Source organism: Mustela erminea, chromosome 6, assembly GCF_009829155.1.
Source record: "Mustela erminea isolate mMusErm1 chromosome 6, mMusErm1.Pri, whole genome shotgun sequence".
NCBI classification, from domain to species: domain Eukaryota; kingdom Metazoa; phylum Chordata; class Mammalia; order Carnivora; family Mustelidae; genus Mustela; species Mustela erminea.
The window spans coordinates 107909598-107937570 of record NC_045619.1 but is presented as its reverse complement, the minus strand read 5'-3'; the positions used below and the strand labels follow the sequence as shown (position 1 = coordinate 107937570).

Here is a 27973-nt window from a genome sequence, read left to right as displayed (position 1 = left end):
AGAATGACTTATATTTACTACATAACTAACATACAAAAAATCATGTATCATAGGAAAAATAGAAAATCATAGAGAAAATAGAAAATAGCTATGACAGAGAAATTACAAAACATGGGAAGCAAAAAGTAGAAGGTAATCATCCCTTATTCCACCACCCAGAGATAAGCACGTTTAGCATTGGGCACATATTTTGGACATTTTTGTTCATGACTTGTTTTCTTCTTCTTCTTCTTCTTTCTTTTCTTTTTTTTTTTCTTAAAAGATTTATTTATCTATTTGACAGACAGAGATCACAAGTAGGCAGAGAGGCAGGCAGAGAGAGAAGGGAAGCAGGGTCCCCGCTGAGCAGAGAGCCAGACATGGGACCGGAAGGCAGAGGCTAAATCCACTGAGTCACCCAGGCGCCCCTCTTCTTTATCTTCTTGGTGTTCTTCATTCCATTAATGTCTCTTTATGTCCAGTTTTATTCGATCTTCTTGCTGCAGTTAGAAATCTCATGCTAAAGGACAAACCAGAACGTCTTGTCCCCCCGATGAAAAGTCCTTTGATGACCCTTATCGCCTACAGGTAAAACCCACTTGTCTCCTTTTGTAGTTTCATTGCATCCAATTCCAGTTTACACCTTACATTCCAGGAATACACTGAACTGTCTGAAGTTCTTTGGCTTCATGCCTTCCTATCTTAGCATATGCTCTTCCACCATTCCCTGTAGCCTCATTCCATTTTCTCATCTTTGTATCTCAGCACATAGTAGTGACTCAATGCACATGGAGATAAATCACATTTGTAAGCACAGGCTGCCTCAAAAAAAAAAAAGCATAATGATGAAAGAATTGGAGACAATGTCATTCAATAATCTTTAGATGAAACTGAAGATGTATTGTCAGGAAAAGATAAGAATCATGGAATGGGAAAGGCATAGGCAGGAAGGGTGATATCAATGATTTTCACATTACTTAAACTTAAACTACTATTTTGAGGAAGAGGAATTAGATGAGTTTGATATAGCCATACACATGGAACCAGGACGAGCTTGGAAATTTCCAAGAAAGATTTAGATTCAACAGATATGAAAACTATCAAAAAACCAGACTTATCTGAAGAGGAGTGGGATGTTTTAAGAGGTAGTGGAATAGCCAAAACATGGAAAGAGCCCAGATGTCTGCCAGTCAACAGATGAATGGATAAAGAAGATGTGGTACATGCACACATACAGGAATATGACTCAGCCATCAGAAAGAATGAAATCTTGCCATTTGCAATCACGTGAGTAGAACTAGAGGATATTATGCTAACAGAAATAAGTCAGTCAGTCATAGGAAGACATACCATATGATTTCATTCATATGTGGAATTTAAGAAACAAAACAGGTGAGCATAGGGGAAGGGAAGGAAAAATAAAATAAGATGAAATCAGAGAGGGAGACAAACTGTAAGAGACTCTTAACTCTAGGGAACAAACAGGGTTGCTGGAGGGGAGAGGGGTGGGAGATGGGGTAACTAATGAGCACTGGGTGTTATATGCAACTGATGAATCTCTCGATTCTACACCTGAAACTAATAATACACTCTATGTTAACTAAATAGAATTTAAATAATAGTTGGCTCTCCATCTCAGGTGTGTCCAATCATTGACTGAATAAGTTCTTGAAGGAGGTGCTTTGTTGACATTCAGCCATGGGGTGAAGAATTGCTTAGGCACACAAAAGCCTCCTATTTTCTTGTTAAGCTGTTCTGAAGATACTACCGTGTGTGGGTCAGGTGCAGCTCTCAACACTCTACTTGGATTATTCCATTTCCTCCTGGCAACAACTTATGAAGTAGGTTTTTTTTAAGATTTTATTTATTTGTCAGAGAGAGAGAGAGCACAAGCAGGGGGAAGGGCAGGCAGAGGGAGAAACTTGCTCCCTGCTCAGGAAGGAGCCCAAAGGTAGATTCAATCCCAGGACCTTGGGATCATGACCTGAGCTAAAGGCAGACACTTAACCATCCAGGTGTCCTGAAATAGGTGTTGTTATTAACTGTATTTTACAGATGAGAAAAGCAAATCCCAAAGAGATTAAACGACTTTCCAATATGTACACATCTGGTGAATGGTGTGGGGTACAGGGCCAGGCATAGCCCAGAGCCTGTGGGCTTTGCCATTGTGTTAGATGCTTCCCCATACCACCTACAGTGTGGTTTTCAGTCTCTAAATTCTGTGTCTGTAAAGCACTAACACATGCTTGCAACATCTGCGGCAAAGGTGGGGAGCCTAGGCCCTGCTTCCAGGAGAGCCCAGATATTTCCAAGGCCAGTCCAGGAAAGGCTTCTAGTTCCTACCTACTTTCCTCACAGCCAGCCTTGGATGGCAGAAGTCAGGCTGGTGTGTGAAAGATTGGGCCAGAATGCTTTCTTTCCATTCCATCATACAGAATTTGGCTCTTAAGCCCCAGATGCTTAATATCTTCTCTTTGGAACTGGCTCACAGCTGTCCCAGAAATGGCTCCTTTAGCTCAAGCTCTAATTTGGAAAACACATCAGCATTTCTCCACTCAAATGTTCTTCTCAGATAAGCCATGCTTATGGCAGATAAGCAATTGTTAGGCCCTTCTTCAGGGGTGGCTGCTCATGCTGGTGGAAGTAAATGGGCCTTAGGCTTACCTAGGTGAAGCAACTGCTGGAAAATGTCCTGTGAACACAAGATCAGTAAAGGCTCACAAACAGGATGAGTTTATTTTCCTAGCCTCACATCAGGTTATGAGAGCTGACAAATATACATATACTTATGGGGACAATGTTTCATATGAGAACTATACCAGAAAATTTGGAACATATAGTTCCACACAGGGCTTAAACATATAATCTTGAAATCCAGTGTCTGATAATTTGCAGTTCATGTCAGGTAACCTCTTGGTGGAAGGAAAATCTCCCAAAATGCCTGCTGCCAGACCTCCCAGGGAGACGGGACTTTGGGAAGTGCCACCATGCTGAATTTAAGAAAAGGACAGAGATGGGGCTTAGTTGATGTGTATGGCTTTTCCTTTTCTCTCTCTTATGTTTCTGTTAAGTCCTGGACAATTGCCTGTATAACTTTAGGGGTTCAAACTGAAAATTCCAGGTTAGGAAAGGCTTAGAAGATCTGAGTACATAAAACATCCTGTTTCTCCTTAAAAGATTAAGAGGAACCATCATTCAGTTATGGAAAGCAAAACCTGGCATCTCTCCTGAAGACAGTGTTGAGATTGGCCTGAAAGTGCCCAAGCTTCCACACCCATTATGAGATGGGTTTACTGTGATGGATACAAGGCTGAGGACATATCACAATCTTTTGTTTTATAAAAGAGCATCTTCACTAAGCCCTGCTTTGGTGATGAATTGTTCTTCACAGGGCCCCAGGGGTCACATCAGGAGAGAGTTTGAAAATGACTTTGAGAGCAAGAGCCTGAGGAAGGAAAATGAAAAGTTACTGGGGCTGAAAAGTAATGTGCAGAAAGGTTGTCTGATCAAGTGCTAGACCAACAGGCCATATAAACTCTATTCCCATGCTCCTTCTTTTGAACTCAACTTTCAAGTCACTCTAGTGTAAAATAAGAGGAAAGAGAGAAATAATTGAAGACCCCCAAATTGGAGATCTTTGCTAATGTTAGTCTGATTTCATTGTCTAGTTTCTGCTTTGACTTACAGCTTTTTTTGTTGGTGATGGTGGCTAGGAATGTACATTTCATGTCCCAACTTTCCAGACTCCATGGCTCCAGCCAAGCACTCAGAAGGCAATAAAAATGATCAAGAAATTCTGATCATAGAATCAATAAGGAAATAATGATGAGAATCACTAAACTAGGAAAAGAGTTTGGTTTGGGTTTAGTGTGGTGGTGGGAGGTAAAAGTTTCTCATAGACTCACAGTTTGTCAGAACAGGAAGAGGATTTTGGGATCACCTAACTTGCTACTTAAATTTTCACTCATTCAAAGGATATTTATCAAGCTATGCTTTATGGGCCACCTGTTATGCTAGGGTTGGGGATAAATTGTCCTCACGGAGCTTATAATGGAAGCCAAACATGAATCAAACAATCACATAATCAATAAATAATTAAAAACTTGTTTAGAGCTTTAAGGGAAGAGAACAAGTTACAGCAAGGATCATCCTTGGGCAGGGATGGTAGAGGACGGCTTCCCTAAGAGGAAGAGAACCTTGCCAAGTGAGTGGGCAGGTAGACAAGTCCAGGCAGAGGGGTCTGTAAGTTCCAGCTGAGGAAGGTTGCCTGAACAGCTGTGGAAAGACCTATGGCTCTCCTGTCCTGCCTCATGCTTTTCCCTTGACTTTGTTCTGCCTCTTAAAAAACATTACTGGAAGGAGATAACCAGTTTACTACTTCTGTTTGAAGTGTGGGGAACCAGAAATCACTTTCACTTTCAGAGAAAGCAATTCAGGAAGCACGGTGAGAAAGGCTCTCCTGACAACTTCCTCATTTGTAAAATGGAGGAAATAATCCTCAGCCTAGCCACAGAGCAAAGGAAGGCCGGGAACTGGGTCAATAGAACAGAGGTTTTATTGTGCTTTGCTCTACTGCACTCGGTAGATACTGCTTGCTTTATTATTTATTTATTTATTTATTTATTTATTTGCTTTATTTTTTTAAATAAAGTTTTATGATAGCCCTGCACTGACCAAGTCTATTTGTGCCATTTTCACAGCAGCCTTTTGCTCATTTTGTGTCTCTGTGTCACATTTTGGTAATGTTCACAATTTTTTAAATGTTTTCACTATTATTATATTTGTTATGGTCATCTGTGATCAATGAGATCAGTGATATTTGACGTACTATTGTAATTGTTTTGGGGTTCCATGAACCCTACCTATATAAGATGGCAAACTTAATTAGTAAATGTTCTGTGAAACACAACAATATTGAAATTAGGCCAATTAACATCCTACAATGGCCTCTAAATGTTTAAGTGAAAGGAAGAATCATGTGCCTCTCTCCCTCCCTTTAAATCAAAAGCTAGCAATGATTAAGCTTAGAGAGAAAGGTGTGTCCAAAGCTGAGAGGCTGAAAGCCATACCTCTCACATCTTACAGCCAAGTTGTGAAAGCAAAGGAAATGTTCTTGAAGGAAATTAAAAGTGCTATTCCAGTGAATGCATGAATGATAAGAAAGTGAAACAGGCTTATCACTGATAAGAAGAAAGTTCTGGTGGCCTGGAGAGAAGATATCACTAGCCACATTCCTTTAAGCCAAAGCCTAATCCAGAGCAAGGCCCTAAGTCTCTTTACTTCCGTGAAGGCTGGGAGAGGTAAGGAAGATGTAGAAGAAAAGTCTGAGGCTAGAAGAGCTTGATTCATGGGGTTTAAGGAGAGAATCCATCTCCATAATATAAAAGTGCAAGGTGAAGCAGCAGAGTGTTGATGTAGAAACTGCAGTGAGTTATCAGAAGATCTAGCCAAGATCATTAATGCTACACTAAACAACAAATTTTCAATATAGACAGAACAGTCTCATATTGGAAGATGCCTTCTAGACTTTGATAACTAGAAAGGAGAAGTCAATGCCTGGCTTCAAAACTTCAAAGGACTGGTTGACTCTTTTAGGGGCTAATGCAGCTGATGATTTTAAGTTAAACCAATGCTCATTTACCATCCTATGGCCCACAAAAATTATGCTAAATATAGTCTGTGCTCTATAAATGGAAAAACAAACCTTGGATGACAGCATTATCTGTTGACAATACGGTTTACTAAATATTTTAGGTCCACTGTTGAGAACTACTGCCCAGAAAAAAAAGATTCCTTTCAAAGTATCACTGCTTACTAACAATGTACCTGGTCACCCAAGAACTCTAATGCAGACATAGAATGAAATTAATGTTTTCATGACTACTAACTGAACATCCATTTTTCCACCTGTGGATCAAAGAGTGAATTCAACTTCCAGGTTTTGCAATTTAAGAAATACATTTTATAAAACTATAGCTCCCATCGATGGTGATTCCTCAGATGGATCTGGGAAGAGTATATTGAAAACCTTCTGAAAAGGATTTACCATTCTAGATGCCATTTGGAACATCTGTGATTCACAGAAAGAGGTAAAAAAATCAACATTAAGAAGAGTTCGGAAGAAGTTGGTTCCAACCTTCACTGCTGACTTTGAGGGAGTCAAGTCTTCAGAGGAAGTAATTGCAGATGTGGTGGAAAGAGCAAGAGAGCTAGAAGTGGAGTCTGAAGATATGACTGAATGGCTGCACTCTTGTGATAACACTTGAACAGATGAGGAGCTGCTTCTCATGAACAAGGACAGTGGCTTCTTGAATGGAATCTACTCCTGGTGAAGATGCCATGAAGACTGCTGAAATGACAGCAAAGGACTTAGAAATATTACATAAACTGATAGAGCAGCAGCAGGATTTGAAAGGATGGACTCCAATTTTGAAAGAGGTTTTACTATGTGGAAAATGTTATCAGAGTATCACAAGCTATAGAGAAATTGTTCATGAAAGGAAGAGTCAATCAATTGTAGCAAATGTCATCATTATCTTATTTGAAGAAATTGCTACAGCCACCCCAACCTTCAGCAACCACCACTCTGATCAGTCAGTGGCCATCAGTGTGGAGGCAAGACCCTTTACCAGCAAAAAGACAACAACTTGCTGAAAGCTCAGATGATGGTTGGCATATTTTAACAATTTTTAAATTGTTTTAATTTAATTTAAAATTTTTAAATTAATGTATATACATTGTATTTTTTAGACATAATGTTAATACATACTTAATAGTCTACAGTATGGTATAAACATAATTTTTATGTGTATTTCACACCAAAAAATTAATTTGGGTCATTTTATTACAATATTCACCATATTGTGGTGGTCTGGAACTGAACCTACAAATGTCTCTGAGGTATGCCTGTCCTGCTCTGCTGGATCTTTTGGAGACCACTTTCATCACCAAGCATTTGATTGACTTGATATAACTGAAGAGGGATTTGTGGCCCCACATAACATGCCACCAACCCAGGAAGCCTAGATGGAAAGAGATGTCCCACCAATCTCAAACCTGGATAAGGTTCTAAAATGGGGCCGACCCCATTCTTGATGCAGTCAGCACTTTCTGATGGAGTTACTGATGGTTTTGTTGTTGACTCAGGACCCTGCAATGTGTCAGGGCATTTTAAAGAAGTCATATCCCCGTGTCCAAGTCTGAGGGAGGAGTCCGGACTGTCCTCAATATAGGCCACACCCAGGAGTTTAGAAAACAATTCCTTGATTTAAGCTGGCTATCCTCTCTTTGCAGAATGGTGGGCAGAAAAACATGCGACTTAGTCCAGAAGTCTGATTAGCTGGATGATGCTCAACTGAGAGTTTGGTCCCACCAAAGTGTGGTATGCCTTCTGTACTTCCCAACAAACTTTTAACCAAATTTAAAGAAAATGACAGAGTCATTACATGGTGAGCCAATTCTAAGCTTCCTCACAAGCCTCACCTCAGAACTGGATGCTGTCTAAAAGGAATATATTTCCATTAAAACAGGTGCTCAAGTAGATTATTGTCCCTACCATGCCCATTAAGCCCCATGCTGTCCCTAGACTTGAGTCACCTTGGACCTGGGACACAGACATTGAAGAAATTTAGATAAAATACCAACATCTTCCAGGAGGAGAATCTAGAATGAGGCTTTCCTTCTTCAGCTACTTCTCTCTAAGTTTCCCCTGGTAGAAATGTTATCAGAGGAGCTCCTCTTCTCTAACAAAGAGCAACTGGTATACCCAGACAGTAGAAAGCTCTTCTTTTTAAGGGCCAAGTTTGCCTTTCTCCAGGATACTACACACAACTTTGCATCCCTTACTTGTGAACCTACTGAGCGCCTATGAAATACCCTGCTAATTGCAAGGTGGAGGAGAAAAGGGTAGGGGGAAAAGACAGTGCAGTGCAGTGGTTAAAGCATATGGACCCTTGGAGCCAAATGACGGGGTTGAATCCTGGCTCCACCACTTCTCAGACAAGTGACCTTGGACATGCTATTTGATCTCATCTTAATGTAAAGACGATGATAGTACCTACCTCACAAATTTGCTGTGAGGACTAAACAAGTCAGTTCACAACAAAGATTCAGAACAATGTGTCACTGGTAGTAAACACCATTATTACTGTAAGCATTGTCAGGCTATCAGTGGAACTCTAAAACAGATTAAAATTTATTTAACACAGAATCTGTTAAAATGCAGATTCTGATTCAGGCCACGTGGGGTGGAGCCTGAATTCTGTATTTCTGACTAGGTCTGGGTGATACTGAAGCTGTGGCTCCACTGACCACACTTTGGGAAGCAAGGCCGAAGAGCATGTTGGTCATCCTGGGAGGTCAAGGCAATCTCACCAAGCCTTGCTGAAGTATGAGATGCTCTTAAGCAGGTATTGGATTTTCACTGGGGTAGGGTGATCCTTGTCACAACACTCTTGTCAAGTAATTAGTGTGATCGGTAAAGTGTGTGAAGTCAGCATTGGATACAGAAACTACACACACTAATTGATATCAGCGTCCTATAGGATTCTTTAAAAAATGAAATGAAAATACATTTTTATTTTATTTTATTTTTCTAGACAGAGAGACATACACCTACACTGAGCTGTTGGGGAGCAGAAGTGATTTATGCTAGTGTCTCCTTCCAGTAACAATAAAAGCTATCTAACAGAGTTATGGAAAGGACTTGGATGATTGTGACCCAGTCCTGCAACATTACAGGAAAGAAGAGCTCTGCATCAATTTTCCCTCTTGATAGTGCAGCCTGTATCATTACCACTCTTACCAAGCTTGCATTTTTAAAGGTTACTTATGGTCACCAACTGGCCAACCCATGCCTTTGCCATGACCATTATTTTCATTGGCCCATTTGATGCCATTGATTACTCCCTTCTTTCTGAAACTCTCTTCCCACTTGTGTCTGTGATGGGTGTACACCTGTAGTTCTTCCACATCCACAGTTAGTTCTTTGCTTTCCTTCTCCCCCCTCCCTTCTAGATCTCTTTTAATCTGGAGAATATTATGAAGACAGAGAAATGCAGTTGCTGCCCATGAATAGCTGTAAGCTAGATGGAGAGGCAGACACAGAAACAGCTAAGTGCAGAAGTGGGTGACAATGTTCCTAAGAATTTTGTCCAAAGAACTGTGGGAGCATAATGGAGGAAGAGGAATGTACATGTGAGCTGTGTCAGAGGATGAAGCTTCCTTCTGCTCTTTTATTCAGTAAGCCTTCCACCCCTTGTGTGGCTGTGTCTAACTCTGTTTTTCTCAGGAAATTCATTCACTTCCTCCTAAAGGCTCAGAGTTGGTCCTCATCTTCCAAAGTCATCCCTTATTGATGTTTTAAAATGAATGCTACTGGGTGGCTCAGTTGGTTAAGCCTCTGCCTTCGGCTCAGGTCCTGATCTCAGGGTCCTGGGATTGAGCCCCACATCAGGCTCTCTGCTTGGCGGGGAGCCTGCTTCCTCTTCTCTCTCTGCCTGCCTCTCTGCCCACTTGTGATCTCTCTCTCTCTGTCAAATAAAATAAAATAAAATCTTTTTAAAAAAATGAATGCTCCAGAAATTGGCATTTCTGGTTGTGACTACCTTCATCATCAACATCATCAGGTTGTGATTATTGGTCTAAAGCTTACTTCTGATTCACATGAACCAGCTTGGGCTGGTTAGAAATAAGAGGTATGATAAATCTCACAGATCATGTTTTGTGCCTTCATTTGGCCAATTTTTTTAAAGATTTTATTTATTTATTTGACAGAGGTCACAAGTAGGCAGAGAGGAAGGCAGAGAGAGAGAAAGGAGGAAGCAGACTCCCTGCCGAGCAGAGAGCCCAATGCGGGATTCGATCCCAGGATCCTGAGATCATGACCTGAGCCGAAGGCAGAGGCTTAACCCACTGAGCCACCCAGGTGCCCCTGGCCAATGGTTTTACATTGGTTTTTAATGGTCTACAAGCTTATAGTAAAAAATATATTAAAAAATATAGGTCTAGAACTAGGAAGACAGGTAGTTCTCTCTTGGGTTAAGGAGGAAGTTTATCACACTGAGGTTCAAGGGTGCCTGATGCATTTTCTTATTGGAAAAGAGTTTTCCTATGAAGGGAAGAAGAAGTCTAGTCTAGATAGCTTTCCTAGAGTCTCAAGTTTTATTATTTTTTACATGTTCTTATTAAAATGTCTTTATTCATTAGAGGGTTCCATTTCTTTTTAATTTAACCTTTCCATATTAATATATTTATGCATCTCACAAGTGGTTTGATGAACACCAAAAGGGGACTGTTGTTCTAGAAAAGGGATGGCAAATATTCTGTTGCCTAATAAATTAAAAACTCTAAGAGTAATTAAAATATCAACCTTCATGTTGAATTAATTTTTTGTATTAGCAATATGGGTTGCTAATATGGGTTGGAAAGAGAACCTCAGAGAGAAAAAGTATTTTAAAAGATCCTGATATTGAAAGAAAACAAATAAGGCAAAATGGAGACAAGATGTTCCAAAGTGAACAATAATGATAATATCAGTTACCATTTCTTGAGGACTCAGCCTGTGGTGGTTACTGTGCTAAGTGCTTTACATATATCATTTCATTTCTCCAATGATATTGGTAAAGATAAATGAATTGAGAGTTAGGCAAGATAGATAACTTGTCTAATAAGACACATCTGGAGCTGGAATTAAAAGCTAAGCTGAGTTTACCTTAAAACCTCAACCGTTAGCTACTATTCAGGCAAAAAGGCAGATATGCTGCACTAGTCTCTGACTCCGTGCTGTGGCAGATGTCGTTATCCATCATGGCCTCTTTTCCTCCTGTCCCAGATGGGGCCTTGCAATTCCTCTCAACAATAACTCTCTCATGACAACTCTAATCCATTGGGAGTCATTGGGATCATGATTTGCCACCCCTATCTACGCTGTCCCACTACTGGTGACCAACTCTATCTTTCTGCTACAGGCAGGATAAGAAACAGACTTCTTTTGGCACTTGCCAATGATGTAGATGCTTGGGCCTGCACTTTTTCTTTTGCTTTAAACCTTTTTAAGAAAAGTTGTGAAGTACAGCATACATATAGAAAAGTGCAAAAAAGAAAGAAGTTACAGAGTATAATTTATCACAAAATAAAACCACGTAACTCTCACTCGGGTCAAGAAATATAATATCACCAGCTCTATAGAAGTCCCACTCATGCCCCAACCTGGTAGTACCCCCTCCTACATCTAGGGAAACACTATATTATGCTTCAGTGTCATGTTAGAAAGTATTTTTTTTCTAACAAAAAAAAATCATGCATCTATCAATAGGTGTAGGAAAAAAAAATGTCATTAAATTCAACATTTATTCTCCAATCTTTTACATTATTTTCTGCATTTCCCATTCTTTTGATTCTCTGTGATTCGTTCTCAGTATTTTCCCCTGATTTCTCAATAGTTCAACTGTTCTGTTTTCAGCTGTACTAAATCTTCTTAAGTCCACTCACTGAATATTTTATATTTGCTGTTGTATTCTCCATAACTAACCTTACATTTGGCTCTTTTCCAATATCTTCTGGTTTTCTAGAAAATAATCTATCTTGTCTTTGATATTTTTGAATATAATAAATACAAATATTTTCAAGTCTATATCTGATAATTCCAATATCTGGATCCCCTTTGGGCTTATTTCTATTGTCCACAGTTTCTACTCATTTTCATTCCTGTTATCTTGTCTTTCTGTGTGCCTAGTTATTTTGTATTGTGGGTTAGACCTTATTTTTGTAAAGTTGTTTTTCAAAATAACTTGAGAACTTTGATGATGTTATCTTTCTCCAGAGAAGACTGATAATTTGTTTTTTTCAGGCATTTTTTTTTCAAGTTTCAGAAAAGAGATTTAGATTATTTTATTCAGCCTTTCTAGTTTTCCTCAGTAGGAGAGTTGATCTAAATTACCTCATGTGCCATTTTGGAATGGAGAAGTCATCTAGGGAAAAGTCATGTAGGGAAGTCCCTTCATTACAATTTTCCTTACTATCACCACCACCTCAGATCCAGGTAACTGGGACTTTGAGTACATGGACATATTAAAAAGGGTTGGAAAACCTCTGCTACTCAAATAAATGCTAGACCCTGGAGAGAGCTTATTGGAGTGAAGTTTCTGTGGACTAATTACAGACTGAAATACCCTAATAAGATTAAACAGGAGGGAGTGATGGTTTGGCTCCTGATTCTTACTCCTTTCAGAAATGTGTAAAAGTGCAGATTTTAGGAAAATTGGAAAATGTCTTCATGATTCAGGTGGCAAATGGGACATGCTTACTATATAGTTGTCGAGTTGGATGAGTTACTCTGATAGTCCTAATTATATCTCTCTCTTTATCCAACAAACACTATATACCCAGGCAACTCACAGCTTTCTCTTCCCCAGCTGTTTCTGAGGTGGAGTTTAACAAACAAGTTTGTTTATTGATGCCAACTTATGGTGACTCTACACTAAAGTCAATCTTTCTATGAAATTCAAACAAAATGTTCTTTGGATTCCAGACTTATTTATTTCCCATTCTGGCTCAATCACTAGTGAATCAATAAAGGCTTTGGCACTGATCAAATCTTCTTCATAGGAGAAAATCTCTGAGCATTATGCTTAGTGTTTTGTTTCGTTTGAAGAGATTTCAGATTTACTGGAAAAAATTCCAGACTATTTTCTCTTCTGCCTCTAATAGCTGTGTGACCTTGGCAGTTATGTCACCTTATTGGGTCTAGGTTTCAACATCTTTAAAAGTGAATATTGGATGAGAAAGCCCACTCTGGATCTAAAATTTGCTGGGTTATTTTCTAATTATCTTAAGAAAGATCTAGTACCTTTTCTTCTTCCAACTATCACTGTGCCTTATATACAGTAAGTCCTCAGTAAATGTGTGACAAATGAATTAATACATAATTTTTATAATATAACAGAATTATATTATATATTACATAAGAAATAATCTCATATATAATTTATATAACGTTTAGGGAATACTTAATCATTAATTTTGAGATTTAAAAATCAAGTATACTTCCATTACTAGCTTTTAGAGAAACTTGTAGCAGATGAGCCCTTCTATCATAAACATTAAAAAACTGGGCAAAAATATGAGGTAATTATTTTCAGAAAGTGGACATAAAGCAGCACAGGGCTATAATCCCTGAGAGAATTAAAACTCATGAGGTAAACACCACAATTCCGTGACTGGCAACAATTCCTCACTGTAGCACCAAGAGCTACAGTCCAAGCAGACAGACCACAGCAACCCCACTGATTTGAGAAGGCAGAGATCAGGTCATAATTTGGGCAGCTGTAGTGGTTGTGGTGTGACATCAGAGAGGAGGCAGCTGGGTAGATAAGTAGCTCTAGAAGTTTGTGTAGGGGTTGCCTGTGTGTCCCTGGCTTAGTGTTGGGTCATGCCTGTACATAGTGAGACCACCAAGGGCTATCAAATAACAGCTGTTATAGGGCAAAGCAGAAAACAATACTACAGGTTAAGCAGTGTTAAGGAAAGAGCAGTGTCTGTAGGATGGCATTCTGGGTCTGCCATAGTGGAGATGTCTAATTAATATTTTATTAATACCCTTGGAAACTAACTGAGACACTAGAAAGTACACCTGGAATAAGTAACCTACCCTAAAGTAAGGCTAATACTTTAAAGAGCCTGGTGGGTATTAAGGAGGGCACATATTCATGGAGCACTTGGTGTGGTGCATAAACAATGAATCTTGGAAAACTGAAAAAATTAAAAAAAATTTAAAAAGAAAATATTTAAAGAATTAAAGAAAAGTATATTAAAAGAATTAAATAAGTATATGGGTTTAAAGAGAGAACAGATAGGGAATTTCACAGATAAAATGAAAACCTAGAAAGAAATCAAATGTAGATCCTATAAAGAGTAACTGAAATGAAAAATTTATTGAATACACTTGATGAAGATGAAGACAGCAGAGGAAAAAGTGAGTTAACTGGAAGAATAATCAATAGAAATTATTTAATCTATGAAACAGACAAAAAATAAAACACCTGAAGAAAACTGAACAAAGCCTCAGGGACCAATGAGATAATATAAAATCACTTAACATAAGCATAAATTGTAGTCTTAGAAAGGGAAGTATGAGATTGGAGAAAAAAAAACATAGATATTTGAAGAAATAATGGCCTCAAATTCCCCAAACTCGATGAAAGCCTTCAATTTATGAATGAATCTGAAAAGTTCAGTGAACTCCAAGTAGAAAAAATATAATTAAAACCACAAGATACATTGTAGTTAACTGCTAAAAGCCAAAGACATCTAGAAAGCAGATAAAAAAAGAAACATGTACAGGGGAACCAATGATAAGAAAATTGATGACTTTTCATCAGAGACAATGGAGGCCAGAAAAAAATGTAATAGCATCTTTATAGTTCTGAGAGAGAAAAAAAAAGTGTCAAACAGGATTGTATATCCAGCTAAAATATTCCTCAAAAAGAGGATGGCATAAAGACATTTTCAGATATACAAAAGCAAGAGAATTCTGATCTCTGAACTGAGCAACAGATCTGTGTCTTATAAATCCTAAGGGATGTCCTTCAGGATGAGGGGAAATGAAACCAGAAGGAAACTAGGATCTGTAGATCATGATTTACTTAAAAGATAACTGACTGCTTAAAGCAAAAAATACATATATATATATAAACACTGTAAGATGGGGTTTAAATATATGTGTAAGTAAAAAGAGACATATAACAATCACAGAGGATGGGAGGTTGGGTAAATGAAATTATCCTATTGTTAGGTTATTACATTTGTGATGATACACAATTCAGATATATGAATTTTATTGAATGTAAATTATACTTCATTAAAGTTAATTTTTAAAAATCAACTGTAGAAGTTCCCCTTCCTCTAACTAGTCCAACTTGGAGCCTGACATAGGTAAAGAGTTGAACCCACGGGAATACGAATAGCTAATATTCGCTGAATGCTTCTTATCTGTGGAGCATATTTCTAAATGCTTTATGAGCATTTATTTATTTAATCTTCACGAGAACTCCATGAAGTAAATGCAGTTTTATTTTTAAATTTTATTTACTTATTTGATAGAGATCACAAGTAGGCTGAGAGGCAGGCAGAGAGAGAGGGGGAAGCAGGCTCCCCACTGAGCAGAGAACCTGATGCGGGGCTCGATCCCAAGACTCTGGGATCATGACCTGAGCCAAAGGCAGAGGCTTTAACCTACTGAGCCACCCAGGTGCCCCAGTAAATGCATTTTTAACCTCCATTTTATAGATTAGGAAATGCAGGCATATAGCTAGTAAGTGGTGGCTCTGAGAATTTGAACTCAGGTAGTAGAACTTCACTGTCTATGTCCTCACCTACTAATTGTCACGGATCAGCAGCAGGGAACAAACCAAGAATAACAGGTACCTGGGGTTCATGCTCTGTATATCGATCATTTTATGGGACACTGACCCCACTGTATCTTCATTTTCTAATCCCTCATTTTTTTCTTCCAGCACTTGTAAAGCATGGGTCACTTATAAGCCTAAGTGGTCTTTATTATTATCATTATTTTAAAGTAAGTTACAGTCATCTTGCTGCTGGCTGTTTTTTCATGTTTAGGGATCTCCAGGAAAGGGCCAGGCACAAAACAGAATAAATCATGGAGCTTCCTGAGTTTAGGAAGCTCTTCTTCTATGAGCTGCCACCTGCCATAATCTTGGGCACAAGATCAGTGTTTAATAAATATTATTGACTAGGACACTTGGGTGGCTCAGTTAGTTAAGCACCTGCCTTTGGTTCAGGTCACGATCCCAGGGTCCTGGGATTGAGCCCCATGTCAGGCTCTCTGTTCAGCAGGAAGCCTGCTTCTTCTCCCTCTGCCAGCTGCTCTGCCTGCTTGTACTCTCTCTCTGTCAAATAAATAAATAAAATATTTATAAATAAATAAATAAATAAACAGTGTTGACTTACTTCTCCCACCTTTGGCCTGACTGTTAATGTGCTGGGAGCTGAAAGATAGAAGGGATTTGCCAAAGGTCCTGCCCTGTCGATGACTACATGTAGAATTAGTGATTAAAAAAAGAAATTCTCAGGTTACTTCTGTTCTCTGCCACTGAAGTACAGGATGATACAGCCCAGAAGAATTTTAGGGTTAGTACAGTTTAGCCCTTTCATTTTCCAGATGAGGAAACTGAAGGTCAGAGATTAAACAGTAAGGTCACCTCAATGGCCAGACTTAGATCCCCTGGTTTCTTCACCTGCAGACCCAGAGTGCCTCCCACTTTCTCCAAGTCCGTAGGTGGCAATGGTACCATTTCTCATCAGCCTCTGAAACCAAGGAGGTTCACCAGCCATCAACATAAATAAGCCAACATCTTAACTATTAATTGTCCTCAGTCTTGAAAGCCATATGGAGCACCCTGATGGGAAATGTGCCCTCCTCCAAACCACAGTGACCTGTGTCCTACCGGGAGTATTCCTGACTTGGAAAATAGTCTGAACCCATCTCTGTTCATTATTCTGGGAGAAGCGCTTGGGACTGTATTTGCCTATCTATAAATTAGGGATGATGTCCCTGCCTTCCTGGACCACCGGGCTGATTAATCAGCCAATAAATCCGTTGCAGTCTGTCTGAAAGCCTTGCACTGATGCTGAATATTGGCTTTAGTTGGTGGTAACCCTACCATTTATCACCACCTACATTTTGTTCTTAAGTCAAAAAGGGACATTTTCATCATGGGGGAATGTCTGTGCTCTCCTTTAGTAAATATGAGAAGTTATTGTGTGATTGGATGCATTCTTTGTCACTATTATTTTTTAAGCTAGTGTATGTACAACACCAAATAATAGAGATTTTCCTGGTTTAGTCAGATCCTGTTATTGATATTCAATAATCTTTCAGTGAAACACCATGGCAACAGGGCCTGGAACTTTTGAAATATGCTCATTGTTTAAAATAACTTGTTTTGCTGCATTTGGGTCGTTTTCTTTTCCTTACTACCTGATGCCATGGCTCATTGCAATCCATAACGTTTCTCTTCAAGAGGTGGATTTAAAGGGATCTCTGTTGCTAGAAGCTCCTGGAGCTTGAGAGGTAAAACCTCATCCTCATCCGTGGAACATTCATCACTAATCTCACTATGTAGATAGAGAAACTGAAGCAATGTGAAGCCAGGAACAGAGAGTTTGGCCGCAGAGCTGCTGTTGTAACTGTGCCCCTGACCTCCTCTTCTGGGGCATCTGGAAGGGAGGGGTCAAGAGCTCCCAAATCAGAAGAGGGGGTGCATGGGAGAGGGTGGGCCTCAACTCCTATCTGCCTTGAACATGACAGGTTTTGGGGGACTGGGGCGGGACCCTGTTCTAAATTCTGTTCTGTTTCTGGTATGTAAGGAATGCCAACACCAGGGAGCTGACATCAGACTCCTCAGAGCAAAGCAGGCCAGCCAACCTGTCTGGAAAGTTAAGAGGACGTGCTGTTTATAGCTGTCCTCCCTAGGGTCCGCTCTGTGTTGGCGAATGAAAGCCGGCAGGCTGTCTGGAGCAGGAAAGTGGGAGGGAGCACTGACATTCCCTCAGGCTTCCCTCTTGGGGTGTCTGTGAACCAATGTGTGCGAGGGAGCTCTGGGAACCCCAAAGACTGTACAAAACCGGAACATCCCATCATGACGTCCATCAGTCTTCTTACAGGTGGTGTAGGAATTGGGTCCTGTCTGCCTGCCACCAGGGAGCTGTATGACCTTGAGAAGGTCATTTAAGATGTCTGGTTGCAGTGTTCTCATCTGTAAAATGGAAACTTGGTTGGATCAGATATCTAAAGTCCTTTCCCACTCAGATGTTCCTCAAAAATGGCACCATGGAAGGAATGCAGAGAACAAGGTTTCTTGTTTTAGTAAAAGGAAGTGGCAGAGAAGGGACCTAGAAGATGCTGCAGACAGGACTTCTGCATGGGATGGGCAGTGGAATGGGCAGCTTCTGGTCCCTTCTAGGGAGAAGTGGAGAGAGGGATGACTTGGGCACCTGCCCCTGTCCTTGTATCAAGTAGCGTAAGTGGTTTAAGGTCCCTCATTTTGGTTTTAGATCCCTTTAGGGATTTAAGATCCCCTTGGGACAAAAGGGATGAAAAGGCAGAGAAAGCAAATTAGAAAGTGAGGGGAAGAAGAGGGCCAAGTCCAAGAAAATGAAAGGGAAGAGAAAGCAGAGAGTGGAGAAACAAAAGGCCTGCTACTGGCAAGGGCCACTGGTGCAGAGTGGAAGAGCATGTGGAAGGGGGAAAGAGATGCAGAGGCTAGGTAGGTCAGGCCCTACAAGTCACAGATAGAACAGAGATCCAGAACAAACAGACCTTCCCAAAGTCCCTGAGTGGGACAGCAGGGCCGGAGTCTGAGTCTTCTGTCCACTTTAGGCTTGAGCTCTCCTGCCTCACCTGCAGCATGCTGGCACATTATGGGATTGCCACATGAACCAGAAGAAAGGGAGGTCTGGAAAGTTGGTGACGTGGGCAGAGGAAAGAGCAGGGGGTGGGGAGAGGACAATGTGCATGCAAGCCTCTTCTCTAATGGGTCTTCTCTGGGACACAGGTTTCAAAATCTGTAAATTTCAGATTTGCAAATATCAGCTCTAGACAGGCTTTTCCTCATCCAATCTGGAATGGTGAGGTGTCCTTAAATACAGAGAGGAAGCTGCTGCTGGGACCGTCTCTGGTACCTGAGCCCTCGTCCTCCCTAGCAGTGCAAGCACCCCCACCCCCGCCCCGGGAATCCTGTCCTGGGAGCAGTAACAGTGACTGCAAATCCACTGTGGCCCACCTTACCGAAGAGCAAATTCTAGGTAGGATGGCGTAACTTCTTTTGAAGCATCAAACTGTAAAAAGACTCCAGAAAGTTGTTTTTAGCAGCTCTAATATGCCCCCAATGGGTCTGATTAACTGGCAGCATTTGCTATTCAGTGTGGCCAATTTCACAGTTACTAATCCCCAGTAGAGGGGAGAAGTCATTTGGGGGGAAAAAACTGCATTATGGGATGAGTGTGGTTCACCTGGGTACTTAAGCACTCCAGTGAGTTTTTAACTTTTGCAGCAGGAAGTTTTGGGTCAAGAATGAACTCTCTCAATAGCACTAAAAGCAGTGTGGTAGGTGTTGCGTAGTGTGCGGTCTCTGCTGGAAGAGAACCTCCCTGGAGTCTAAGATCTGCCATCCATTCTGATACTCTTGGAGGAAATTCCCGAGGCATTTTGCTGTCTCTCTGCACTGCAGTCTTTTGAATGCTTGCAGTGGAGAGGAAAGAACTGAGTCTATTTAGAAAACCACCTTCCTGTCCTGGCACCTGGGACCCACTGCGGTTTGCTCTGTGCTGACCTGCATCACCGGGTTCTCACCGCATCCTCTTTGGTGGTGGACTAGTCCATGCAGAGACCTATGTACTGGTCTGGGCTGTGACCCAAAAGAATGAGGTTTTCACCCCGAATGGCCTTGCATCTCCATCCCTACATCTTCTACCAGAAACTTAACGCTCGTTTCAAATACTGTCTCCTCATAAAGCTTTTCTGGGCTGCCATAGTCCCTGGGAAACCCATCCCTTGGATCTACTTCATTTTCCCACATATAATGTCTCTAGTAGTTTTTGGTCTCATGTAGCTATTTAACTCTTAAATGTTCTTTACTATTTCAAGTGTATCTGTTTTGGAAGATACAGATACTGAGCCTGGGAGGCTCAGTCGGTTAAGTATCCAGCTCTTGGTTTTGGCTCAGGTCAAGATCTCAGGGTCATGGGATTGAGCTTTGCGCTCAAGAGTCTACTTCAGATTCTTTCCCCCTTCCCTCTCCTCCTTCCTGCTTGTGTTCTCCCTGTCTCTCTAAAATCAATAAATAAAATCTTAAAAAAATAAAGTATATCTGTTTTGTCTTGATAGTGATTTTGTCGTGTACTTGAATTTTACATGCCTCACGTAATATCATGTGATGGGGTATGCTGTGATGTAACAGCTACAATTTAACTAAGCACCTACTAGAAGAAAGATGCTGTATAAGGGCTTTGTGTGCATTAACTCCTTTAGTTTTTCTAACACCATATGAAATAGGTTCTACTGTTATTTCCATTTTACTGAGAAGGAAGCTAAGGCACAGAAAGTCTTAGTAACTTCTTCAAGGTCACAGAGTGAGTCAGTGCAGAAGCCAGGCAGTCTGATTCAAGAGCTCTTGCTCAAAACCACTTTGTCTTGTCTCTCCTGGCACCTTTTATCTCATATCCAATCAACAGATACTTGTTGGCTGGTTGGTGTTGATTTGTTTTCAAGAAACAGTTCTAATCTGACCAAGAAACAATAGGAAGAAAGGGTTTTATGCCTCTTTTCACTTCTCAATTAGGAAGCAAACTCTTGTTTAATAGCTGTTTTCTATTCTGTGTGATTCCAGAAATGATGCTTTTAACTGAGAGAGAGCCAATCTTACAAAAACTCAGACCATAGGGAAAGCATGTCCCATGAAAAGTCTCTAAGCATCAAGTATCTTAACAGATGGGGAGAGAAGGACTCTCTGGTAATATGATACTTCTGTGGAGACTGACCAGGTGAGCAGGCCAGCCCAGCAGAGAGTTGGGGAAAGGGCACTGTGGACACAAGAAGCAGCAAGCATGAAGGCTCCATGTTGGTAGTGGGTTTGGGGTGTTAGAAGCATGGCAAGGAGGTCACAGAGGCTGGCAAGATGGGACAGACAGAAGGGAAGGGGGGAGGGAGATGATTTCAGAGAGGAGAGCAGTGAGACCATGTAGGGCCCTCTGGGATTCTGTTGCTCATCAGTGAGTGAGGGGAGACTTGGAGGGCTCTGAGCACAGCTGTGATGTGTATTTTAGGAGGATTTGTATTTCAAAAAGACCATGTTGTCTACTGTGTTAAGAATAAGCTGTGGCAAAAGGTAAGCATGGAAACAAAGAATCCAGTTAGGAAGCTACTATAACGATCAAGGTGAGAGGTGTTGGTGATGATCAAGGTGAGAGGTGGCTGGTGCTGGAGGTGCTAAGAAAGAGGGAGTTTCTTGAAGGTATGCCCGAGAGAATTTCCTGAGGGACTGCCTAGAAAGGGTGAGAGAAAGCAATAAGTCCAAGATTTTTTTTGGCCTGTGTAACTGGAAGGACGAGGTTGACATTGACCAAGACATGAAAGGCTTTGGGAAGACTGGAAGTTCTGTTATGGATGTGGTAAGTTTGAGATGCTCAGACATCAAATGAAAGGACTGGAATAAGCAGGGAGGTGTACAAGTTTGGAGCTTAGAACAGAGGTCTGAGCTTGTACATAGAGTTCATAGTTATTAGAAGACATATAAGAGATATTTAGTGCCAGAAGGCTCAGGATATTTAATGCCAGATACTCAGAAACTAAGTATCCCTGAGATAGAGAAGAGGTCTGAGAACTGAACCTGCAGCTCTGCAATGCTAAGAGGATGAGAACGTGAGGGAAAATCAGCAAGCGATTCTGATAAGGAAAAGTCAATGAAGAAAGAACAGTGTCCTGGTAGCTAAGTGGTGATGGTGGTTCAAAGACAAGGGATGATCAGCTGCATCCAATCCTATAGGTAGATCAAATACAATGGCACCAGGGAACTAACCACTGGGTCTGGTAATGTGGAAATCACTGGTGGTCTTGAGAAGAGATGTTTTACTGCAGTAATAGGGAGAAAGCCTGACTGATGAGGATTTGAGAGAGAATGAGAAGACAAAAATTGAAGGCAACAGATAGAGGCAATTCTTTCGAGTTCTGCTGAAATATGAAAGAAGACAACTAAAAGATCTATGAAATGGACTTTGTCTAGGTTTGGAGTGGTAGGAGACATTGCTGACATCTTCCTGAATAATAACAACCAAACTAGCACGAGGCACTTGTTCACTTTTATTATTTAAAAGTTGCATAGACAATTTTCCAGGAGAAAGGGTGACAGGCTGGATTAGCCCTTCCTTTAAGCTCCAAAAAGAGCTATTCTGTTGGCAACCTGGGGAACACAAGATACAGTTGTTAGCCTTATGTATAAGCATGAAGCCACCTGCAAGGCTGTCGACACCAGCAAAACCATCTCAGTGTGATCATCTTCCATGATGAAGCTACCTTCTTGGACTGCATGACAGGTAATAGTAGGTCCTTATCTTTCAGTTACTATATGTATCATGTCCTCATCTTCTTGAGAGAATTCCAAGGTATGATATCTCTTCCTGACTGCATTCTACAGTTCTACCATTAACAAAATGCATGTGGCGATGGGACACCTTCTTTACGAAGTTTCTACAGTGGAACCTAGCTACTGTATTTAATCTGATTCTCCTTTTTAATGCACTGAAGCACGAGTGACTCTCAACCATATGCATCTCTAATTAAGAATTTCTGTACTAGAGTAATTACTATAGATATTTCTGCAATACCAAACCCCTTAGTCTCTGTGTTAGACTGCACTGTTTGTTCACCCTTGCTTCTCATAGGTACAGTATACTTTTGTGTCCCATTATCCTTGGAACAAAGATAGCAATGCGACTTGCTTTGGCCCCTGGAAATTGAGTAGCCATGATATAAGCCATTCTGAGCAAAAGCCTAAATTATGCTTGTGCTCTTTTGTCCCTTTTTTGAACATCTGTACCCTACCATGAGAACAACATGGCCTACCTGCTGGATGTTTCTTCAGCTTGGGGTCTGGAATGAGATCCCACATGAAGCCCAGAGCCCAGCTGAGCCCAGAAAAAGAGGGGGCTGGCCAACATCATCATGTGACATGACCAAGAATAAAGGTTTCGGATTTTAAGTCACTGAGAATTTGGATTTGTTTGTTCCTACAGCAAAAGCTGACTGATACACTCTTATTAGATTGTCAGATTCCTTAGGTGAAAAGACTGTATTTGTTCTTTATGATATGTCCTCATACACAGAACAATGTTCTGAAAGTGTGCGCTCCTAATAAGAACACACATATGAGAGTAAGATTCATTATGTCCCCTGTAGTTTGATGGGAAGTTTGGAGAAGTTCATAGCTACTATCACTGAGACATTGGCTGCATCATTGTCATCATATTAAGCTCCTTAAAGTCATGCTCAAAGTTATTCTCACCTTCCTTCTCATTCCTTGATTTTGGTCTATTGAGTTATGACTGATTGGTCAAGAAATTTAGAATTCAATCAATTCAATCAAGAAAGCTGATCAAGAAATCAAGAATTTAGGCTTAACAAAAGGGAAATTGGATCTTGGCCTTTGTATTCAGTTGACCCTCGAACAATATGAGTTGTACTGTGTAGGTCCACTTATAGACAGACAGACTTTTTTTTGGATAAATATAGAACGGTACTATAAATGTATTTTTTCTCACCATATGATTTTCTTTTTAAAAATCATTTATTTATTTATATATTTATTTATTTGAGAGAGAGTGCACAGGAGAGAGCACACAGCAGGGTGTGGAGGGGCAGATGGAGAGGGAGGAATAGGCTCCCCACTGAACAGGGAGCCTGACTCCGGGGTTCCATTCCAAGACCTTGGGATCATGACCTGAGCCAGAGGCAGATACTTCACTCAATGAGCCATCCAGGTGCCCCACTGTATGATTTTCTTAATAACATTTTCTTTTCCCTAACTTACTTTAAGAATATAGTATATTATAACACTTGTAAAATATGTGTTAACTGACTGTGTATGTTATTGGTAAGACTTCTGGTCAACAGTAGGTTATTAGTAGAGAAGTTTTGGAGGAATCAAAAATTATATGTTAATTTTCAACTGTGCAAGGTGGGGGTCAGCACACCTAATCCCCACATTTTTTCAAGGGTCAACTGTATACTGTTTCTATTTCTAGATGTCCTAAAATGTTTAAGGCCAAGTAGAAAGAATCTGTTCCAAATGTGTGTGTGAGGCTTAGCTCCACATTCACTTTTGAGTTTGAGAAAGACCACAAATTTTTCCCAGGTGGCCCCATTGCAAAGAAAACATTCTAATTCTTGCCTTCATTTATCTAATAAATTCCCTTACCTTGTGCAGAGACCATTGTAAGCATGGTGCAGGAACAGAGCCAATATAAGGCGAAGTTCTGGGTTTCCAGGGGCTTATAATGTAATTGAAGAGATGGGATATATGTGTAGAAGTCTAAGACAAGAGGTTTATACTAGTTAATCCTTTACAAGAAGTTGTATTGCATAGTAGGAAAGAAAGTTGGCTTGGAAGTTGGGAGACTTGGTTCTAGTCCTGTTCTGCTGCTAGTTAGTTAGGTTACTTTGGGAAGATCTGCCCACCATTCTGTGCGTGTATGGAAAGAATTGAATAATTTAATATAAAGTCCTTCACATTTCTATGGTAAAGGCTCAGTGTTCGGAGGACCTCTTTGTTTTCCTGTGCCCTGCTCCCATTTCCAAATTCGTCTGGTTTCAGCCCAGTCATAGGGACCATCTCTACTTTGACTTATGGGCCAGATCTGATGGAGCTGACTTGAGAAGGAAAAATCTCAGCACACCAGTCCATAGTTATGCTCAGATCGTGCCAATCGATCAAGGAGGAGTGGAATGAGGAGCTCTCTGAAAGCTGACTTAACCCCTAAGAGCAACTGGGACTGAGCTTTGTTGAAGGTGATGCGGGGTGCCCGAAGTTGCAGTATTCAGTGCCCAGGGCTCATCCACAGTGGAGCAGGCTTCTGGAGGAAGAGGGAGAAGAGGGGCTGTCCACGGGACTGGTATCTGGATAGACAATATCTCTTCAATGCCCTCTGGCCTGATTCAGAGAGCTGAAAACCCTCCACCCTTGGGCAAAACCAGTTCTCACAAAGGCAGGCAGCCTGTCCATAAATAGGGTTTCTGAAGTCGGAAATGTCCCATTTGACATGAAAAAAGGAGAAGGTTGAGAGAAATGGCAAATAGAACTTTTTGAACAACGACTGATGCTTTTCCGATTGTTCTTTGGAAAAATACAGAAAGTAGAGATAATCTCATTGGCTAAAATACCTTGAGCTCGAGCCCTAGGGATTAGCCTTCTCTGCTCGCCTGGCTCCTTGGTACAAACGTGCTTAATAAATTCCCAGCCCAGGGCCTGGGGGGCGGGTGGCTCAGCTGGCCAAAGGATTTCTTTCTCTGAGTAGACTGTCTTCATTTGGCTGTTTGGCTGCCGTGGATGTTTTCCAGGTGTTTACAGGAGCTGGGACCACAGTGTGTTTTCATGGGCTCACATCAGAGTTAAGTTCTTTTTTTTAAAGGATGTATAATCTTTTATTTATTTGTTTATTTATTTATTTATAGCAAAGGAATTCATTTAAGGAAAAACACTTCCTTTTATCAGTTTTCCTTGCAAAGGGCTCCTGGCAACTCAGACAGCAGAGGGGGGTGACAAGATACCACTGCGACCCGGAAGAATGGCTTTACTTACTTGGGACTCCAGACACCAGGCGCAACGGGCGCAGCACGCGGAATGCCCTCAGTGCCTTCACGTCAAATCCAGCTCCTTTCCCTCCTAGAGCGTTTGCCCCATCGGCTTTGGTTGCTTGTTCTAAAATTGCACTAAAAAGCCTAGAAGAGAGGAAGGGGAAATGGAACTGTCAGACCCTGAATTCTCTGAAGGCAGCTTGGGAGAGCAAAGTTTGCAAACATCCCCAGCCCGGGAACCAGAGACCAAGGTGTGTACATGGGACGGACTGTGCCCATCATAAGATGACGTCCCCTCAGTGTGGGTACTGCCCTGCCAAAGGGCATCACCTTTGCCCAACAGAGGTCTGAGAGGTGATAGGCAAAGCTGTGCATGAACACAACTGGCTTTGTATAACCTGGGCAGCCTGGACAGAAGCGTAAAGTTGCTAAGGCTTGCTGTTGTGTCTCAGTCCTCTTGCAGTGCCCTCTCTCCCACTCTGTGGTTTCCTAGCTCCTGCTGTCATGTGGCTGGGAACCACATCCTCTCTCGTACCCACACACCTCCTTCCTCCTAATTATTCTCCTTTGATTTTGCCTAGGTACAAACAGATGATCCCCTAGAAATTGGTTTTGTGCTGCAGACACAAGGATGGGAAACTAACCACTGGCTTCAGCAGCATGCAGACTCCTGAGACTTTGAAAATATCTGTTTTGGAGAAGTGATGGGGCCAAATGCCTAACAGATATGGGTTCAAGAGAGGATAGGAAAAAAATGTCTATCAGAGATAGCTCTGTCTAACAGAAATAGGATGCAAGCCACAAATATAAGCCATATATGTAATTTAAACTTTCTAGCAGCACCATTAAAAAAGTAAGAACTGGCAAAATTAACCATGATAATATATTTTATTTAATACAGCATAACCCAAATATTATCATTTCAACTCTAATAAATACAAAGAATTTTTCCCGAGATGTTTGTCACTCCTTTTGTGCTAAATCTTCAAAATCTGCTGTGTATGTTACATGGATGGCATGTTTCAATTCAGATTAGCCACATGTTCTGTACTGAGTGGCCACGTAGCTGGTATAGACAAGCCTTCTGAGGAATTTTGCTGTAAAAGTTATTACAAGAAAAATGATGGTTGCCAGAAGAGGGTGTGGAATTCAGAGAGTTGTTTTTGTTTTTAAATGAGAAATATAGCAGCATTTTTATATGTGATGGGAGTTATGTAACAGAAATAGACAACTGGACCATGCAAAAGTGAGAGAACAATTACAGAAGAATTGCTATCCTGTAGGGGGTGCAGGGGATTTCCTGCACCCTTAGGGGTATTGGCCCTAGAAGGGGGAAGGGATGGTTTCTCATGGTTCAAGGGGAAAGGTGCATCATAGGGGTACTGATATTCTCCTTGATTACCTGTGTTTTCTCAGGGAAACATGTAGCAAGGTCATTGGCTGAAAATGGGAAAAGGGAGCAGGTATTGGAAGTTTAAAGGCCTCTGCCTTTAAAGACTCACCAAAGAAAGTGGAGGAGTGAATGGAGTAAGGTTGCCAGATATCATCAAGGACATGTTTGAAGTTGGTGGTCACAGGTGTCAAGTGCAACCCATGAGCTCAGCTTTGCGTGTTTCTCTACCCCTTTCAGCAGCACAACTTCAGGTACCAGATTGATCTCCATCTAATTGGATTTGATTGGGGTTGGTGTTTTTCCAAATGAGTAAGGTCAGTGAAGAGGGAAAGTGGGAAGTTGACTGTACAGGCAAGTGAGAGATTGTGATGGGGCTGGGCATCTAAGCTGGTTAAAAGGAAGACTGGACACAATGGGCAGAGGAACAGAGAAAAATGGGACAGGATGAATGGACTTTCAGAGTCAAAGTGCTAGAGGGAGTAAGCTGGAAAGATGGCTTGTGGTGTTTCCAGAGCAGGGTGTTTCATTTGAGATTACGGGGGAGGGCACAGCTGTTAGTTATGGCAGGGATATTGGCTATAACCCCGGGAGTGGGCAGCTGAGACAGGATAGAGTCAGGATCCCTTGGCAGGGAGAAGATATCAATGAACCAAGAAGATACTGGAGGGGGCAGCAGGAATAGCAAGGTTGGAGAGAGTTGGGAGTGAGCCAAGAGCTCCTGTCTTCAAGGAATGAGGAGTCCCCAGAGGAATAGAGGAGATCCTATAGGGAGAAGCTGGTGTGAAAGGGTCTGATCACACACATCAGAACCAGAGGTGGCTAGGAAGGGCCACCAATCTGAAAGCAGAAATAAGAGAAGCGTAGGGACCTTCTCCTGACCTCTGGCTGTGGAACATGGCATTTGGGAGAGACTGCGATGGAGCAGGCCCCTTGGGGGAGCCAGGAAGGTAAGTGAGTGGACAGACACGGAGCCGCGGGTCTAGGGCAGCACTTGGACCACTTGCTCTGGAAATGGAGTTTTGCCGGAGTTCAGCAACACCCATCATTCCCATAGTGCTGCTGTTGATTGCCATTTTCTTGCTAGGGTTGAATCATTGAGACAAACCGCACAGCTTGTGAGCTGAAAACGAGTATCTGGTCCCTTACAGAAAATGTCTGCTGACCCCTGAATGGGCAGCGGCCTGCAGGGAGCAGAAGGCACAGTGGGAAGGTTTCAGAGGGATGACAAGGGAGAG

At 41.3% G+C, this 27973-nt stretch overlaps 1 protein-coding gene across 38 annotated transcripts in view; it reads right to left on the bottom strand.

Annotated features, from left to right (window-relative positions):
- The window catches only part of CACNA1C (calcium voltage-gated channel subunit alpha1 C), a 732665-nt gene that overhangs the window by 215266 nt on the left and 489426 nt on the right, over positions 1–27973 (bottom strand). For all 38 annotated transcript variants that reach the window (XM_032349974.1, XM_032350007.1, XM_032349985.1 and 35 more), the window contains exon 5: positions 25350–25489. In XM_032349974.1, the coding sequence (XP_032205865.1) occupies positions 25350–25489 (140 nt within the window). The remainder of the gene's footprint in view (positions 1–25349; positions 25490–27973) is intronic.